The 17,888-nt window shown below is 39.8% G+C and overlaps 2 protein-coding genes across 2 annotated transcripts; one reads left to right on the top strand and one right to left on the bottom strand.

Moving 5' to 3' along the window:
• Positions 1-1,445: 1,445 nt before the first annotated feature.
• LOC310814966 (heat shock protein beta-1-like) lies at positions 1,446-3,153 on the top strand. Its single transcript, XM_083684545.1, has 3 exons — positions 1,446-1,834; positions 2,445-2,508; positions 2,975-3,153. The coding sequence occupies exons 1-3, from the start codon at positions 1,465-1,467 to the stop codon at positions 3,105-3,107; spliced, it is 567 nt and encodes a 188-aa protein (XP_083540671.1). The 5' UTR covers positions 1,446-1,464; the 3' UTR covers positions 3,108-3,153.
• A 5,603-nt stretch (positions 3,154-8,756) lies between these two features.
• ywhag2 (3-monooxygenase/tryptophan 5-monooxygenase activation protein, gamma polypeptide 2) lies at positions 8,757-17,639 on the bottom strand. The gene is made up of 2 exons (XM_083684921.1): positions 15,708-17,639; positions 8,757-11,623 (listed from the first exon to the last, which is right to left on the bottom strand). The coding sequence occupies exons 1-2, from the start codon at positions 15,792-15,794 to the stop codon at positions 10,967-10,969; spliced, it is 744 nt and encodes a 247-aa protein (XP_083541047.1). The 5' UTR covers positions 15,795-17,639; the 3' UTR covers positions 8,757-10,966.
• Positions 17,640-17,888: the final 249 nt, after the last annotated feature.

Here is a 17,888-nt window from a genome sequence, read left to right on the forward strand (position 1 = left end):
GAGTTTGTTCAAAGTATTGCATGTGCTTCAGAAGTCTCTATACTGTATCCTACAGTACTGTACGTATATGCTAGTTTGGATGTACGGTATGTCTATGCTGTATGCTCTGTCTGTCATGGGTCTGACCTAAACAACGTCAACTGATTAAAGATACCAAATCAGAACACATAAACAGATCAATTTCAATCAAAACATGCATGGTTTGCATCACCAACAAGTGTGCTAGCACAGCGAACCAAACAACCATTTGCAATGCACAAGCCAAGCCTCTGCTACTGCTCAGTTAATCCAATGTGCATGTCCGATGTACCATTGGCTCTATGCTGTACGTGCTGCATGTCCTGTGCCATGTATGTTCCTGCCATGTGGGCACTCAGCATTTCGCTGAGACAGAGATTACTTGCTACGTGTTATTTTAAACAGAGTGGGTAGAGTACAGTATATCCCTCAGTCCAACTTTAGACTTTGGACACATAAGCCTTTATTTTATTATTTCTTTGGCCCCACCACTGTTATAGATGGCTGTGTATTAAGTGCTTAAGTCTGAACATTCTGTTCTGATATGAGAGTGCGGACAGTTGTCAAGGTGCCCTGGAAACAGACCGCCCATTGGCCTGTATGTCGAACCAGACATGCATCCCTTTATTTATGTGTTTACATGTACAGTGGCACATAGCAACTGGCTCTGCTACTTGACACAGGTGTCTGGAAAATCACACATGCTTGCCAACAGCTTATGATATGAACATTTGGGGGAGCAACTGTCCTACCAAAATTCTTCTTTCTCTTGTTTCTTTTTCTCGTTTGATCCTTTGAAGACAAGGCATGCAACTGACTGTTTAGTATGTGGTCCACTGAGTAAAGAGTTTGATGCTGCAGTTGAACTGTCCTTTATACAATTTGAAAACCCATACGTCTTGTATCTAGAAGTCATAATTTCCCTAGACGCACATAAAGTATAGAAACCTTCTATGTGTCTCTGTCAGCTCATATTCATGTATATATTCTATGGAAGGAGCCACATAAGTCTTCTAATACTGGAAGAGTCTGCAGCTTTGTAATTCCTTCCACTCCATTTTATAAGTAACTTAAAACTGTGCAATATAGTTGATGATACACAACCACTTCTTGCATTACATTGAAAAACCAGCTGTGTCTGTGGTCTGTGCATTGAGTGGATTCAAGCACCACGTCTCCTGTTCCAAATCTGTGCCCCAATGGCTGATGGGTTGGGTGGCATGGGAGGGGGTGGGTTATCATCATGAGCCCAATAATGTATAGGTTACATACAGTAGATTACAAGTGACAGGCATCTTTGACAGTGTGTGCGTGGGCTGGATGTCCATGAATAGTAATTCTTCTTTTTTGGGGGGGGTGGGTGGGGTTTGGAGAGGTTTATAAAACCACAACACAAGAAGCCTCCAAACCACTCACACCTCCACAGACTAGACCTCAACTGAAGCCATGGCTGAGAAACGCATCGCTTTCAACATGCTGCGAGAGCCCAATTTCGACCCCTTCCGCAACTGGCATCTTGGCAGCCGGCTCTTCGACCAGTCTTTCGGCATGCCCACCATTCCCGACGAGTGGTCCCACTGGCCTGGCACCCACTGGCCTGGCTACATCCGACCCCCAGGCTCCTCTGTGGATGGGGGCTTCTATTTCCCCTCCCATGTGGGCAACCCTTATGCCCGCGTGATGTCCCGCCAGCTGAGCAGTGGCATCTCTGAGATGAAGCAGACCCACGACAGCTGGAAGATCAGCCTGGATGTCAGCCAATTCGCCCCAGAGGAGCTGGTGATCAAGAGCAAGGATGGAGTGATTGAGATTACTGGTAAGTATTGGTTGTTATTGTTATAGAATTAGATGGGACATTATACAGGGAATTACTTTTCAGACCTGTATCTGCAACTTCAATCAAAATGGATATATCCAGAATATTGAGTTTGGATTGTTTCTCTGTCTCAGAGTACACTGCAAGCATCACAAGAGCAAAGGCAGTGGCTCACTAGATAAATATCTGAGGGATGATAGATCCGTAAATACAAGCAGAGGCAAACTTGCTTAGTCATGTAGCCCACAGTTGAGAGAGGATTCCAAATAACAATGTACTGTATCGTGAAGCAGACAGTTGTCATAAATTAGTTCTTCTAGTAAGTATTCTTGCCTTAGCCAGCTAGCTAACATAAAAAAAAGCATTCCTCTCTGTTTGAGTCAGGTTGTTGAGTAGGCTAAATTAGTAAGTGAATGGTAAACTCAGGAATTAATAAGCGAAAGGTAAACTAAGGAAAGAAAAATGAAACATTGTCACATTGTCAACTTGTCTCTCAAAGTAGCAACATACATGACATACAGTTGCTCACTACCTAAAGCAAATACTGAGGATGGTAAACATGTGCACAACATAAACACTCATAACTCCTTTGTGTCCCTCTCATCAATAGGAAAGCATGAGGAAAGACGAGATGAGCATGGATACGTGGCCAGAAACTTCACCAGGAAGTACACGTGAGTATAAATACTACATTTGGGAAAAATGGTTCTAAAAGGGTTCTTCATTTGTCCCTGTAGGGGAAAACAGAAGGTTCTAAATGGAACCCAAAAGGGTTCAACATGGAACCCAAAAGGGTTCAACATGGAACCCAAAAGGGTTCTTCAAAGGGTTCAACTACAGGGACAAATGAAGAACCCTTTTAGAACCCTTTTTTCTAAGAGTGTAATACTAGCAATGAAACATCCCTCTGGTGAAGGCAATGATACACAGAAACACACGTGCACATAGATGAACTTCAGCACCGAACTTCAGCATTTTTGCAATGCAGTATTGTCTGAAATTGTGATTATTGTGCATTGTTCCTGTTAAATAAATGATACAGTTTTAATACATACATAATACACATACAATCATTTGTTACAGTAGAGTGTCTTATCTGGTCTGATTCAAACCTGTGTTTATTGTCTCCTCTGTTTATAGACTGCCCCCTAGTGTGGACTCTGAGAAGGTGACCTCCTCTCTGTCTCCAGAGGGTGTTCTGACCGTGGAGGCCCCACTCCCCACGCTAGCCATCCAGGGAGGAGACCTCTCCATGCCCATCAAGAAGAAGTAAACTTCCTGCGGGGGCACGCATTTCCAGCGTTGTGATTTTGGCATACACCCAGTTACCCTAACGCCTTACACTTTACACTACTGTACCTTGAATTGCTTGTTAGCATCGCATTCTAGGAGTCTCTCTGTCGATGAACTTGTATGTGCTGATTCTTCAATATTTTTTATATTTCAAAGGTCCATAGTTCCAAAACCCTCTCCCTCTCTGTTTCCTCCAGTGAATGAATGCTGTTGAAGAACTTACAGGCGAAAGATTGACAGGACATTTCCTTAACATGTAGCAGGGATTCAACTAGCAACTAACACCTACTGTAAGCAACCCGCTGCAGGGAGAGTCCAGCATACAGTGCAGTACATCGGCAGAAGATCTTGACTAATGCGAAAGACAGTATTTTTTGCATAACTGACCATATCTGATTGATGCTGTACTCCATGCTGTATGCAAGTGAGTTGGGAGATAATAAAGGTCTGATCAGAAATCAGTGTTATAAAAAAAAGCTGAACATCCTGGTTATTTTTGATGAATAATACACAACAAAGCCTATAAATGGAAGTATGAATAATTCATTTCGCATAATAGCTATCTTTACTTTTCCATGTTAAAGATGTATATTTGTATATTTATATGTATATTTAATGGTCAAAAGTAACACATGTAAGTGTAGGAGATGAATCCTCAAATGTGATCACCATATCTCGATCAAAGTTTGACAAAGGATCAGATTGAGACTACTGTCTGATGTCTTTTCAAGGTGCCAGATGTAAGCAGTCCAAAGCTTTACAAAATAAGGTTTCTCCTGGTTATGTGTCTCAACATGGACACCTCACCAATTTATCACTAGAAAAATTAGACGTGTGCAGCAACACAAATAATTTCATTACTATGCCATCACAACGCAATAACTAACAGCATGTTTATACAATGTTGTTACTATTGTAACTAAGGAATTACTACACAGGTATAGGACCATTGGGGCAACTTAATGTAAAGACCTAAATAGCTGTGTTGAAAAGAGATCGTATGGACAAGATCTATGCCATACACCCAATGGTGATTGTCTTGATAAACATGCACAATGCTGATGTATTCGAATAGTATTGCACAGAGCCATAGATATACATGTACTGTACATTGATGCACAGGTAGCCATAGATATACATGGCTATCTATGCCTGCATATATATGGCTCTGGTTATTGCACAGAGCCTACTTTTGGCTGAGGGCTTGTTATGCAAGACTGTGATGATCTGTGGTGAACTATACAGTAGCCTAGTCTCTCTAAGTGAACCTGTCACATTGATGTAGCCAGCCTACTCTGTAGTGTCTTCTCACAAGCTGCAGGGGAAACTATTTATAGAGCTGTCAGGAAACTCTACAGTAGTCCTCTCTCTGTTTCTAATGGGTTGATATTTCCGGAGTAGCACTAGTATTATCTTTTGAGCATCTTAGCGGTGCAATCAAATTGAATTACAGATCACAAAATGCATGTTGACAGTCTAATGCATGAGTCTGTCTTGGATATCTTTGATATATAGTCTACAGTAGGTGAGTGGTCGTGTATAATGTTGGGATCCTACAGTATCAGATCTACCGACACTAAGTGGTTACATCCTTAATCCTAACCTTAATTAGTTTGCTCCAAATGATGGTCAAGATGATTGGTCTAGAAAATTGACATGTGCTGTGCACTGCATTGCTGTAGTATATTCTATATTATACACCCACAATAGTCAATCCTTGCATAAACATGTATCTCTAATAGGTTTTTAATTAAATGTGTCCATTTTTGTTTTTCGCCAAAGAAACAAACAGGATGGCTTACTGTAATACCTTGATCACAAAATTGAACATGGTTTGTTTTGGAAATGGGATTTAACAAAAGAGGGAACATGATGTGCTGTGTCATCAACATCTCATTTAACAAGCGAGACCTGTGGCCTGGCGTATATTCTCCGTCCTCATCTTCTGCTGCCATCCAGTGTCAGCCTATGGACCTGACACTCCTGTCCATGCATAGCCACACCATTAGGTGAGTTTGATGAATGAAAACGTGTACAGCTGTTTGTGTCAAACTTCTCTCTGACAACTCAAACGCTCAATAACACACCATTATAACTATAACGGTAGCTATTATAAGTATAGCTAAAAGGGGGGTCTATGTGGCTTTCAGCTAAGATATTGGGTAGCTGCTACAAATTATCAGTAGGCTGCAGTGGGAAAATTACAGATATTTGATGTAAGCCCTATAAAATCCCTCATTATGATAATTTAACATCATGCATCCTCCGAATGTGTGAATAGAAACACAGTGTGGGGATTGGAATTGCAAGACACACAGACAGAACTGAGAAAATATCTTCCATAGTCACTTCACACACCTGGACAGCTTGATTATGACATCTCAGTTGACAAAGTCCTTGATGCAGCAATCCAAGAAATAATGTCATCATTTTGTTTTTGTTTTGCTCAGAGAGAAATAGCATATTAAGAGCCAGAGCACAGATAGTCTGACCAGATGAAATCAACATTATGTTGAAAAGTATAAAACAAAAAAAGAAGAAAGAAAGCATTATTTCACTTTGAAAGAAAAACATCATCCATCTTTTAAACATCATCCGTGTTTTTATTGATATTTGAATATACCATATCTATTGTTCATTTGGATGGAGTGGGGTGAATTCTAACCTTGTATTCCAGACTTTACAGCCATGCAATATCCAGAGACACACTGTCTGGCTCTGCAAGATTAAGTTACGAAACATGCAATGTCAAACGAGATCTATACTTATGTAACCTCTGCATTTTGTTCTCTTCTGAAAGCCTTGATCAATGATCACGTGCGCAGAGTGTGTTTTTGTGGCAGTATACTGACCAATAAGATACTCCTGGACACAGGACGGATGTGTTCTGTTTCTGTAGGTCACTATTCCACTTGTCATTCTCGCTAAAGATGCTGTTTTGAGGACAAGATGTATACATACTGCACAAGAGAAAAAGAAAATCACAACACATAATGGGAAAAGACCCATGAGAAAAAGTGATCAACTGAACAATACATATTGGGAATGTAATCAATGTCAGTAGATCGAAAAAAGTGATACCAAAACAATCCCCTATTGAATACTGCACGTAAGAATGTTAGTCTTGTCATCTTTGGTGCAGACGGTAATAAAAATGATATCCTACTGGCAGCATTACCCTGAAGGAGAGCAGTGTGCTACAGCACAAAGTGGGAGACAGGTTACTGCTGCTGAATTCTAATGCCTCCTCTGGTGCTTGTGAGCTTTCATCTTTTTTTTTTTTTGCAGGATGCTATACAGTAGGTGTCTGAGCAGTGCAGCAAGGAGCTGGGGCTAATAGCAGGATGCTTATTATAGCCCTAGCAACAGGAATGGGATTGGTGGCTGTGAAGGGTGAGCCTATCAGCTATTGGCTGGCAAGGGAGACCATTCCCAGCACAGAAATTCATCTCATGAAAGCTTCAGTGCAGCAGGCTGCAGTAAGAGGCTGCAGTCAAGGGCTAGGCGGTCCAACAGCTTGCCACTTTAGCTTATCAATCAGTGCTGGGCTCTGCCTCTGTATTGAAATAAATAGATGTGAATGAATAATTTAGAGACGGAGCTAAACCGCACTGTGTGAGTAAAAGGACCCTGGGAGGATGAAGACAGCATTGGCTCATAGCATCGACATGGCGAGTCATTGTCCTTTTTTGAAAATACATTGATACAATGAAGGTTTTGAATATTTGAACTGAATATATTTCACCCAGATTATGAGATCACAGTATTATGAGTATGAGTATTATGAGTATTCACAGTAGCCCTGCTGGTTTAATGACCTATGTTGTGAAGTGATGAGTAAAGCTTATTGCTCTGCAATGCAGCAATACAGATAGTCTCTCACACTCATATACACATACACACACGCGCACACACACACACGTGTGGCATGAACAGCCAAACACATGCATGCATGCACACATGAATATGTGCACACACACACACACACACACACACACACACACACACACACACACTCACACACAGTGGCTTTGATCTGGGTCTGTGACCCATAAAGAGGTTACACAAACTCCTTAGAAGTAAATGAGGGGATGCATTGGATTTCTCAGTGTCCAATGGTGTACTATGCTCTCGCTTCTGGATATTTATTTATTTATTTTATTTTTTAAATAGAAAACACAAAACATCTGACTTTGTCTAGCAATGGGCTTTTAGGCTGAGGCAAAGAATATGCTATGATAGTTCATAATGACCACAACAAAAAAGAGAAATGAAAAAATATAAATCTGGGCTAATACTGACAAACAATAAACTTTAATGGGCAGGAGATGGCAACCATATTTCCTATAAAACATGCATAATGTATTTATAAAATGTTCAGCTAGATGTACTCAATGGTAATCAATGTACTTTCCAGTTAGTAAGATGGTGATTAGTAGATGGATGCCATAGTTGTAGAATGTTGGTGCCAAACGTACACTGTGTCTTAGTGTTTACATTACAGCAGTGTTCTTTGTCCTGCATATTCCCATCTGTGCTTTTCATCCTCAAAGACACACGGATCAGTGTCAAACTAAAGGAAAACAAAGAAAAACAACACATTAAATCAAACCAATGAACTGTTGTTACGTAATGAATGAATTGCTCCTACTGAGACCACGTTGAAATAATCCAACAAAACGAAAAAGAGAATTTATGGTTTCTTTCCGTGCAAACACGTCCTTCTGATTGTGTCAGTCTAGGTACCCACCGGTACATAAACAGCATACACATTTGTAATCAATGAACGGAGAGAACGGTTTAAAAAGTGGCTTTAGGTCTCAAAAGGGACCATAAGGCCTTAGGAAGTACCAGGTTAAGGGGATAGTTTACTCTAAAAATGTAATTTCTGTGATTAACTATAACAAGATACTTTATAAGCTAAGTATCATATTTAGCCATGTTTTCCAAAATAATGGAAGAGGGTGAGGTTCAATTAGTGTCAATCCTTTAATACTTGTGGCAACTGCACTTTGATTGGCATTGTAAAGTCTGATGATGTCACTAGATGTATGGCATCGAGGAGCACCCAAGGTTTAAGAAGATCCTAACACATTCTGAAATATATCATATTTGGTTTTCCAGGGTAAGCCATCAAACTTTCTCTTCCAGGTAGAACCTCCTTTTCCAAGAGTGCAGACAGATTATAGTCCTAGAATAGATCATTCAGGTCAAAACTGAATACAGTACCTTTTTGTCCTCATGGGGATCATACAGTTGTGACACAGTTCTTCATATTAAATAATGTTAACCCAAATGTCTCCACGTTTGCGCAAATAAGAGGCCTGAATCGGCAGCTAGTGTTTGACTACAACATTTGCATTATATTGGCTGAGTGGATTTGCGCACTGGTGTTGTGCTAGTGTGTGTAGTCTTCAAGTCTAAAAGTAGTTCTCATGCGCATTTACACCAACACCACAGCTTACGGGTCACCAGATTCTTTTACACTTGCTTCAACATTTAAAAAAATACATTTATAACGCCACAAAAGTTAAATCATTTTCTCTGAAGTACTTTTCGTCAAAAGCCAAATTTTACTTATTAGTGACAGCACAACAATACACTTGACCACCATGGATATGGGGCATTTATAATTGTGTCATATTCTTTTTTTATTTTATTATCATAGCTAATATTTCGGTTCTTGTGCAACTGCTACATAATGACTCACATTCAAGATATTTGTCACTCAGGAACAGCTAAAAGGTATAAAAACAAACAAACAAAAAAAGTATACTGTCAGAAATAAATTGTGGTCCATGTTGTGAATCGATAACAGAAACACTGATTCTGAAAACTTCACCATTGTTCAACTTCAAACTGGATAACATGACAGTAAAAGTATTCAAATATTGTTCCAAGAACAAAGTATTGTATTACAACGTCATAATCATAATTGAACTTGACAGACACTAGTTAATAAGATTAAGCGATCACTGGTGTGTTTTTTCCTATTTTTTTTCTTCCATTAACAAATTAAAAACACATATTGCATGTCACTATAGCAACGCCAATAACAGGTAAATTTCAACGATCACCATTTTGGTATAGCAAATTAAAACAAAACAAAAAAATAAATAAATTAGAAATAATCAGACATAGCCTATGTTTTTTCAATCATATGAATACTTAACACCCACAGTATAAGTTAATAAAGTCAAGCTACTGTATATAAATACATCACCAGCATGCACAATATTGAATAATCGATATTATTGTAGTAATCATCTTACACTGAAGAAACAGTATAGTAGGCAAGTGCATTTAATAAAACAAACACAGAAGTAAACGACAAACTCTGAAGCTGCTTTAAGATTTTTTTTCTCGGTGTTAAACTGTGAAGTCTCTACCTTAAAGGGGTGGTTCAGTCTAATTTCATGTTTAGGTGAAATGTCATTTTACCCTGAGTTGTCCTCATAGGGCAGTAGTGAAACATTTTCCGGTTTTCCGTTATCTACTTTGCTGCCGCAGCACTGGCTAACAGTTAGCAGCGCCATCTCCAATAGACAGGATTCCAACAATCCTAAATTAACATCGTTTTAATTACATGGCAAAATCATCTCAGAGAAACTTCAAACAAAGTTTAGTTGTGAGTTACGCTTGAAAGGATGTTTTTATGTACATTCTATTGAAAATCACAATAGTCTCCATTTGCTCAGAACTGGAACTATTTATTCTCCGTAGACTCACACACAACCTCTTTGTTTTGGCTTTGGTTTCACCGGCCTAGCTCTCCCCTCGCTGGAACGGCACTCGACCACGGAGTGTATCGGTATCCTAATGAAATCCTGGAAGTATATGTGACAACGGATCATTCCATATTATTGCAAAACTAACTTGTTTGCAATTCCAATAAATGCATGTACAGGATGCTTGGATCGTCTAGTGTAGCCGGTACTAAACTTCGTTTGAGGTTTCTCTGGTGAGATTTTGTCAATTTAAATCATGTTAATTTAGGGACGTTGGAATCCTGTCTATTGGAGATGGCGCTGCTAACTGTTAGGCTGTGCTGCGGTAGCAAAGTAGATAACGGAGAACCTGAGAATTTTTTAGGACTGGCCTATAGAGACAACTCAGGGTAAAATGATATTTCACCTAAACATGAAATTAAACTGAACCACTCCTAAGTTATCTTGTCCTCCAAAAGAGTCTATGGTTCCAGTGACATAATTGGAGTTTGTAGGGGAAGTACATTTTCCATTAAATCCAAAATGTACCTTACACTAGAGGTCACATATGAAAGTGAAAACTGCCAACTTATTGTTGTGTTTGGCATTTACTTTATTCAAAATCCAACATTTTGGGAAAATATATCTGCACTTATCTATACTTATTTCCCAGTTAGAATGTTTTGATATAGCTTCAGCTAGTAGTACTGGAACCAATGCAAACTATTTTTGTGAGGCCTTCTCATTGAAGTGTCTCAAATGCATCTCTATCACGCAAAAAACCTGAACATAAGCAGCTTCCCTTGGTACAACGAGATCAGTCCCTATGCCAGTGTGAGGCTGCCATTCCAATCCAACAACGACCACTTCAGGCTGATTGACTGACATATCAGTGGTTTTGGCAAATGTCAAGAGAAAATCAAGAAGACGGAGGCCCCTTTCTATTGTAATATATATTTGTATATATATATTGAAACTAAGATTTAACCTCCCCTCTCATCACTCTTTTGATTCTTTTCTTTTAACACATGGAAAAATAAAGAACTGCTGCTGTGGTAGTATCGTCGGCAAAAGCGGCTGCCAAAGTCCACCGGGGCCTTCATGTATTTTTTTCTAAGTGTAGGTTTTATCTTTAATTGTTGCCCTCCCCCCCCTCATCATCCTGCTGGTCACTTGTCCACAGTGTCAAGTTGTCTCGGAGCAGCTGCATGATGAGAGTGGAGTCTTTGTAGGAGTCCTCGTTGAGGGTGTCCAGCTCGGCGATGGCGTCATCAAAAGCGGTCTTGGCCAGGTGGCAGGCCTGCTCAGGGGCATTCTGGATCTCATAGTAAAACACAGAGTAGTTGAGGGCAAGGCCAAGGCGGATGGGGTGGGTGGGCTGCATGTGCTCTTTGCTGATTTCGTGAGCCTCATTGTAGGCCTTCTCTGATGATTCCACCACGGTGGACTTCTTTTCGCCAGTGGCTACCTCGGCCAGGTAGCGGTAGTAGTCGCCCTTCATCTTCAGGTAGAAGACTTTGCTCTCGTGCTGCGTCTCGTTGCAGTTCTTGACCAGGAAGTTGTCCAGGAGGTTGAGCACATCCTGACAAACAGCCTCCAGCTCCTTCTCGATCTTCTCCCGGTAGGCCCTCACCATCTCAATCTTCTTCTCGTTGCCATCAGCAGAGGTCTTCTGCTCAATGCTAGAGATCACCCTCCAGGAAGAGCGGCGGGCCCCCACAACATTCTTATAGGCCACAGACAAGAGGTTCCTCTCCTCATTGGACAGGGCCTCATTCAGCTCTGTTACCTAGGAGGGGGGGGGGGGGGGGGTACAGAGAGGTCAATTATCATAGTGCAAAAGAACTGGCACATATAACAACCAACCACAGCCATAAAACTACAAAACAAGCATCTGACTGTGTTTAGTCTCTCTTGACAGACTCAGGGCACTCTGCACGCACTCCACCCCAGTGTCTGTAAAACATAGCATGTTCAATGGCCATTGAATACTCCCATGGAGTAGGAGGAGGGGTTCAATCACCAAATGGCAGTATAAGTGTAACAGCTGTGAGAAGATGCTTGACTGTGTTGTACAATTCAAGGTGGTAGGATGATTAACTCAATGGCTGAATTATTTCTGCCATTAAACCAATTTGTTCTGCATTTATAAATATTCACAGTTTTTGTCAACAATGCCATGTATTTAAGACATATGCATTGAATATAAGATCATGAATATTAGCTCATCTAGGTCTATTGTACTGTATATCACAACCATGTACATATAAGATAGCATATGTATGTATATATTACAGTACTTAGATTCAAACTGGATGCACAGCAGTGCATTGGGGATGAGCAAGATTCAATTCATCATACGCTATTCCCAGTTTCCATGGTAATCAGATCATTAAGTGCACCAGTAGCTCCAGCTGCCACGTGGATAGCTAATGCTAGCAAATGAGGAACCATATTAAAGATACTGAGAATGGGGGTTGGGAAAGGGGGGTTGGAGATGGCTAAAATGTTCCCAGGAGCACTCCAAGGGCAGCTGCACTGTAAGTGAAGACGATCACAGCACAGGCAGTTCACGTGTCACTGTGACCTTCTATCTGGATCAAACTGACCTTTTCACCTGTCTGAAACACCATGTTATGGTGTCATTCTGACCATGGTTTTCACTAAATAGTTTACTCAATACAAGGTAGGACGCAACGTGTAAACCTCAACAAAGTCAAGTTACACATCTACTGTAGTTATGGTAATTATACGATCTATCAAAAACCTTTGAACCTATAATATCATAAATCATGGCTTGGTCTACAACCCTGGTCTCTTTTGAACTTACCAAGTTCCTGAAAGGCAATAACTGGAGTCTAATCGAAAAACATTGGGTAACAAATAAAAAAAAAAGATTGTCAATAGTTTAACACTCCTAATACAACATTGAATAGCTCAACAGCAAGAAGAAAATATTAGACAATAAATATCTTCCAGGTTATGTTATAGTTTACTTTGCTCACAACATCTGGTAATAGCATATTAGTAGCCTGTAGGGTCATTTCACGTCAAATCAACGGACAAAAGAGAATTTCAACACCATCCATCTTAGATTGTTCTGAAATAGTTTGAAGAGTGACATAAATAAACTGTTGTAACTGAGCTAAACTGTTGTAACTTAACACTGAGAACAATATAACAATTTTAGACTTTATTCACCGAATAGTATGGACAGCGCAATCTAGTGGACATAATCTGGTACTATTGCATCGTATAATGGGACATTGTACACACAACTTCAATGACTAATACCTTTGGACAGGGAAAGCTCCAGATTACCAGATTAATCAGAAAGACATTACATAGTATGGAGAAATGCAACTCCAAGCCACAGCTTCATATTACTTGTCAGCCATTGAGAACTGATATTCCATACTGGCCAGTAAAATCTTCTAAATGAGGGGTTTGGAGGGTTCATGGGTGACGTTTGACCGTTGTTTTGGATTCCTCATGTATCAATCATTATCAGGTACAACTTTGGTCCAAATCGGATTTGTGTGAATAAATGAATCCCACAAAATGAAAATGGTCAATTTGGGTGCAATCAATAAGCTTATTCCTCAGGGATGAAACAAAACAAAATAATTATACAGGAATACTCATTTTATCTGTTTCTAACTACAGAAACTATTTCAGAACAATCTGAGATGGTTGGTGTCATGGCTTGTTGATTTGACATGGAATGACCCTGTATATTTATTTTCTATTATGAGACACACAGATTAAACTATATGAAATTGTATCTTTATCAAAATGATTTGCCAAATTACCGTTGTTTTAATGAACAATAATTACATGTACATTTGCTCTTCATAAGATGTGTAACACATCTTCCCGTATCAAGACCTATCAAAACTCTAGGAGACAAGATAAAGATTTCAATTGAAAAGTAGAGTCTCAAAATCACTTCCAGTCCCATCAGATAGCATAGATAAGTGATTTCCTCTTTAATCAATAACTGTAAAAGCATTAGATGATCAAGAAGTACAGGAATAGGCCTTCATATGATCCATGAGTATAAGAGCATCTACTCTATATCTCAATCATGTACTGTACAGTACATAAAGATGACATGTGTGAGTTATATTATACAAGGATTAAAATCATGAGGCAAATACAAGAAAATATAGCCTAGCATATGGGTAAACCTTTCAATCAAACTGCTCCCATTGTAAAGCTAATGTTGCTCTTTTCTCATGAACTGGTGTGACATCCCTCCCAACTTCAAAGCAAGTGCCATTGCTTTTCCCTGTCACCAAGTGAACCCAGGCTGCAGTAGCCTAGCAAGGGATTTCCCATTGATGAAGGGAGGGAGAGTACACACCCCTACCCTGCGAAAAGCCGCAGTTTGGACTGACTGCACTGACAAGGCAGATTGTTTAAAGGGAAAGCAATCACACATGCACACATCACTAAAATGTCATTGTTTGCATCAGAATTATACAGTACAATGGAAACAAAGTGATTTACCAGAGGTTACTCATGGGTAGCTTATCGTATATGTGTCACAGTAAGAAAATAAATGGTGACTTGAGTTTTAATTATATCTATCTAAAGCTTGAGGAGGACTGAACACTACATTTAGGGCCCTGTGTGACAAAGCATATTTGCAGAGAAAAAACCCCATCAATAAGCCTGGTCTGCTCTTGTGACCAAAAACAGACTCTAATGGCTGGACAACCTGTTCTAACAGTGATGAGACAGGCCATGGGCCTAGGCTGCATCAAACTGCCAATAGCAGCCTTTAGCCTAGATGTTTCGATCCAATTTCTGTTACAATTGTATTCAAGTGATGTGGAAACTGGAGGGGATTCGCCCCTTTTTCTTAGAACAGTCATCATTTCCGTGGAACAACAGATGTCGATGGGCTCATTGGCATACAATGCGACACTATACAGGAGGATAATTTGTTGATACTGAAGAAAATAGCTGAAAACATAATAGCCAATCTGATTACATTGACTCACTGCAATACGACAAATACATTACAGAACATTCTAGAGAGAATTCTGCTGCCTCCTACGTTAGTCTTGTGTATAGAGCTTGAAACTGAAGAACCAGTCATGTAAAGGAATATCCTCTGAAGATAATTCGGGAAAACATCTGTTTACTTCATTTTAATAGGCATGTCATTATAAATACACAGTAAGAACAAATATCTCACAGCTTGATAGGAATGGTTGTTAGTTTTATCATTTAATTCAATGATTTATTACACTATTCAAGGAAGGGTTTTGAGCAACCTCACATGGCACAGCTCTCAGTGTAGATTACATTCTAAATGTCCTGAATTAAGTTGTATATGTGATGTAAAATGAATTGAATGATCAAGTGTACATTTACGTAGTACTGTATGCATTTGTATGTATGTATACTGTATGCTTCTGACCGAGAAATCAATGTTTCCTGGTGTCTCATACATATCATTGTAATATCACTCCACTGCATGTTTTAAAGATACGAGAAAGGCACCGCCCATGGAGCAGACGATCCCCATTCAATACATTATCTTCATAAATGTTTCAGCTCTCTGATATGCAATAATTGGTTTCATAAACGGGCAGTGACCAAGCCCTATGTGTCAGATTTTATATTTTCGGGTGGTGTTGTATTGCAATGCAGTGATGTCTTTACATGTACCCCCAGAATTGTTGGCAACAGACCACCTCTACTATATCGAATATCAAATGGTCTCACTGCTGTTCTTTATGAATTACCGAAATAGAGATACATCGCTTTATCAATTAGAATTGAACATTACAGATAATTCAAGGCTTAATTTATACACCTTATTCATATTTAATTGGAGATGGTTTGGAAGAGAGACTCACCGATTTCATGGCAGCTGCCATATCATCATATCTTTCAGCTTGTTCAGCCAGCCTGGCTTTCTGGACCAGCTGCTCGCGATCAACCATTTTAATATTTGTTGTTGATTCAAGTTTAATTCAAGATTTTGGGATAAAACGCTGATATCTTACTCGCAATGCAGTTAAATTCTACGTGGACCTGAGGCTGCAGCTGTTCCTTGCTGTCTGTGCTCGTGCCGACGGGACACCCTTTCCCCTCCCTCCTCACACTTTCCCTCGACTGCGTCATTGCTCAGAAAGGTGGGTGCCTTGCTCATGATGTAACAATCCTTACATGAAATCCAGATGTCCTGCATATCAGGGATTATAGCGAATCAGATCCCCTGTTTCATTCCAGGCAGTGAGTAGCTATGAGGAGAATTAATGGGATGGTTCAGTCTATTTTAGTTGTTTAGGTAAAATATCATTTTACCCTGAGTTGTCCCAAAGAGGATGAAACCAAGAGGTGGGGCTTTTAGCATTTTGGGGTAACACTGCTAACGGCTAATATCGGAGTGCATTGTGGTATATGAGGAGACTAGATTCTAAATAGAGGCCAAGGAAAGTGAATGAGAAATACACAGCAAATGGTCCTCCAAGGGACCTTTGTAAAGAAACAGCTTGACAACGGATACATTTTCTTAATGATATCATACAATAAATGTGTTTTATAACTAACATGATATACAGTGCCCTGTGTAAGTAATGGGACAGTGAAGCATTTTTCTTCTTTTGGCTTTACACTCCAAAACTTTGGACTTGAAATCAAACAATTATTACTATGAGGTTAAAGTACAGATCCTCATCATTCATAAATGGCAACACCTTTTATGCATAGCCCCCCTATTTCAGGGTACCCAAAAGTGATTTATCAAGACTCACCAAATGTCCAAATTAAGCACTCATGTTTAATGTTTGGTGGACAATCCTTTGTATGCAATAACTGCCTGAAGTCTGCAACTCATTGACTCCACCAGACACTGGGTATTTTCTCTGGTGAGCCATTCACTGCAGCCATTCATTTGTTGTTTGCTTTGAGGACATTTTGCCTTAAATCTGCTCTTCAGCAAATGAAATGCATGTTCAATAGGATTTGTATCTGGAGACTGACATAGCCAGTCAACAACTTTCCACTTTTTGGCCCTGAAAAACTCCTGTTTTGTCCTGCTGTATGATGATGTGCCGTCCAATGAGTCTGGAGAAATTTGCTTGTATTTGGGCTGACAATATGCTTCTGTACACTTCATCATCAATGAAGGCAAGTGAGCCAATCCCAGTGGAAGCCATACAAGCCCAAGCCATAACACCCCTCCAACATGTTTCACAGATGAGGTGGTATGCTGTGGACATTGGGAAGTTCCTGTTTTTCTCCACACTTTCCTCTTGCCATCACTCTGGTACATGTTCATCTTTGTTTCATCTGTCCACAAGACCATGTTCAAGAACTCTGCAGGCTCTTTTATGTACTTTTTAGCAAACCATAAACTGTTCATCCTGTTTTTGTGGCTAACTAGTGATTTGCAACTTGCAGTGTAGCCTGTGTAGTTCTGCTGGTGACATCTGGTGGCATGCAGATGTTAGTCTTCGACACATTCACGCCTACCTCCTGGAGAATGTTCCTGATCTGTGGGACAGTTGTTTTGGGATTTTTCTTAATCATGGTGCGCATTCTTCTGTCATCCACTGTAGAAGTCTTCCTTGGCTTACCAGGCCATTTGCGATTTCTGATCTCACCAGTGCAGTCTTTCTTTCCTTTAAATGATGTTCCAATTACATGCCTAAATCTCCTCAGAGAAACTTGAAAAAAGAAAGAAAAAAAAGAAGTTTAGTTGCGAATTATGGTTGAATGGATTTTTTTTGATGTACATTCTATTGAAAATCAAACTATAATCTCTATAATCGATTTAAACTATTTCTTCTTCGTAGACTCACACAGCTTCTTTGTTTCGGTTTCACCAGCCAAGCACCCTCCTCGTAAAGGCACTCCACCGCGGAGTGATTACTAGCTGTGAAAAAAAAGTTGAACGTGCTCCAACCATGATAAAGCACTGGTGAAGTGTGCCCGCCTCGGCTGTAAACAAAGTTCTGTGCCCATGTAGACAGTAAAGTTCAACAGCTAGCTAAGCTACTAGCTATCATTTACAAAATGTACATAAATTTAAT

Source organism: Argentina silus, assembly GCF_951799395.1.
Source record: "Argentina silus genome assembly, chromosome: 14".
Taxonomy (NCBI): domain Eukaryota; kingdom Metazoa; phylum Chordata; class Actinopteri; order Argentiniformes; family Argentinidae; genus Argentina; species Argentina silus.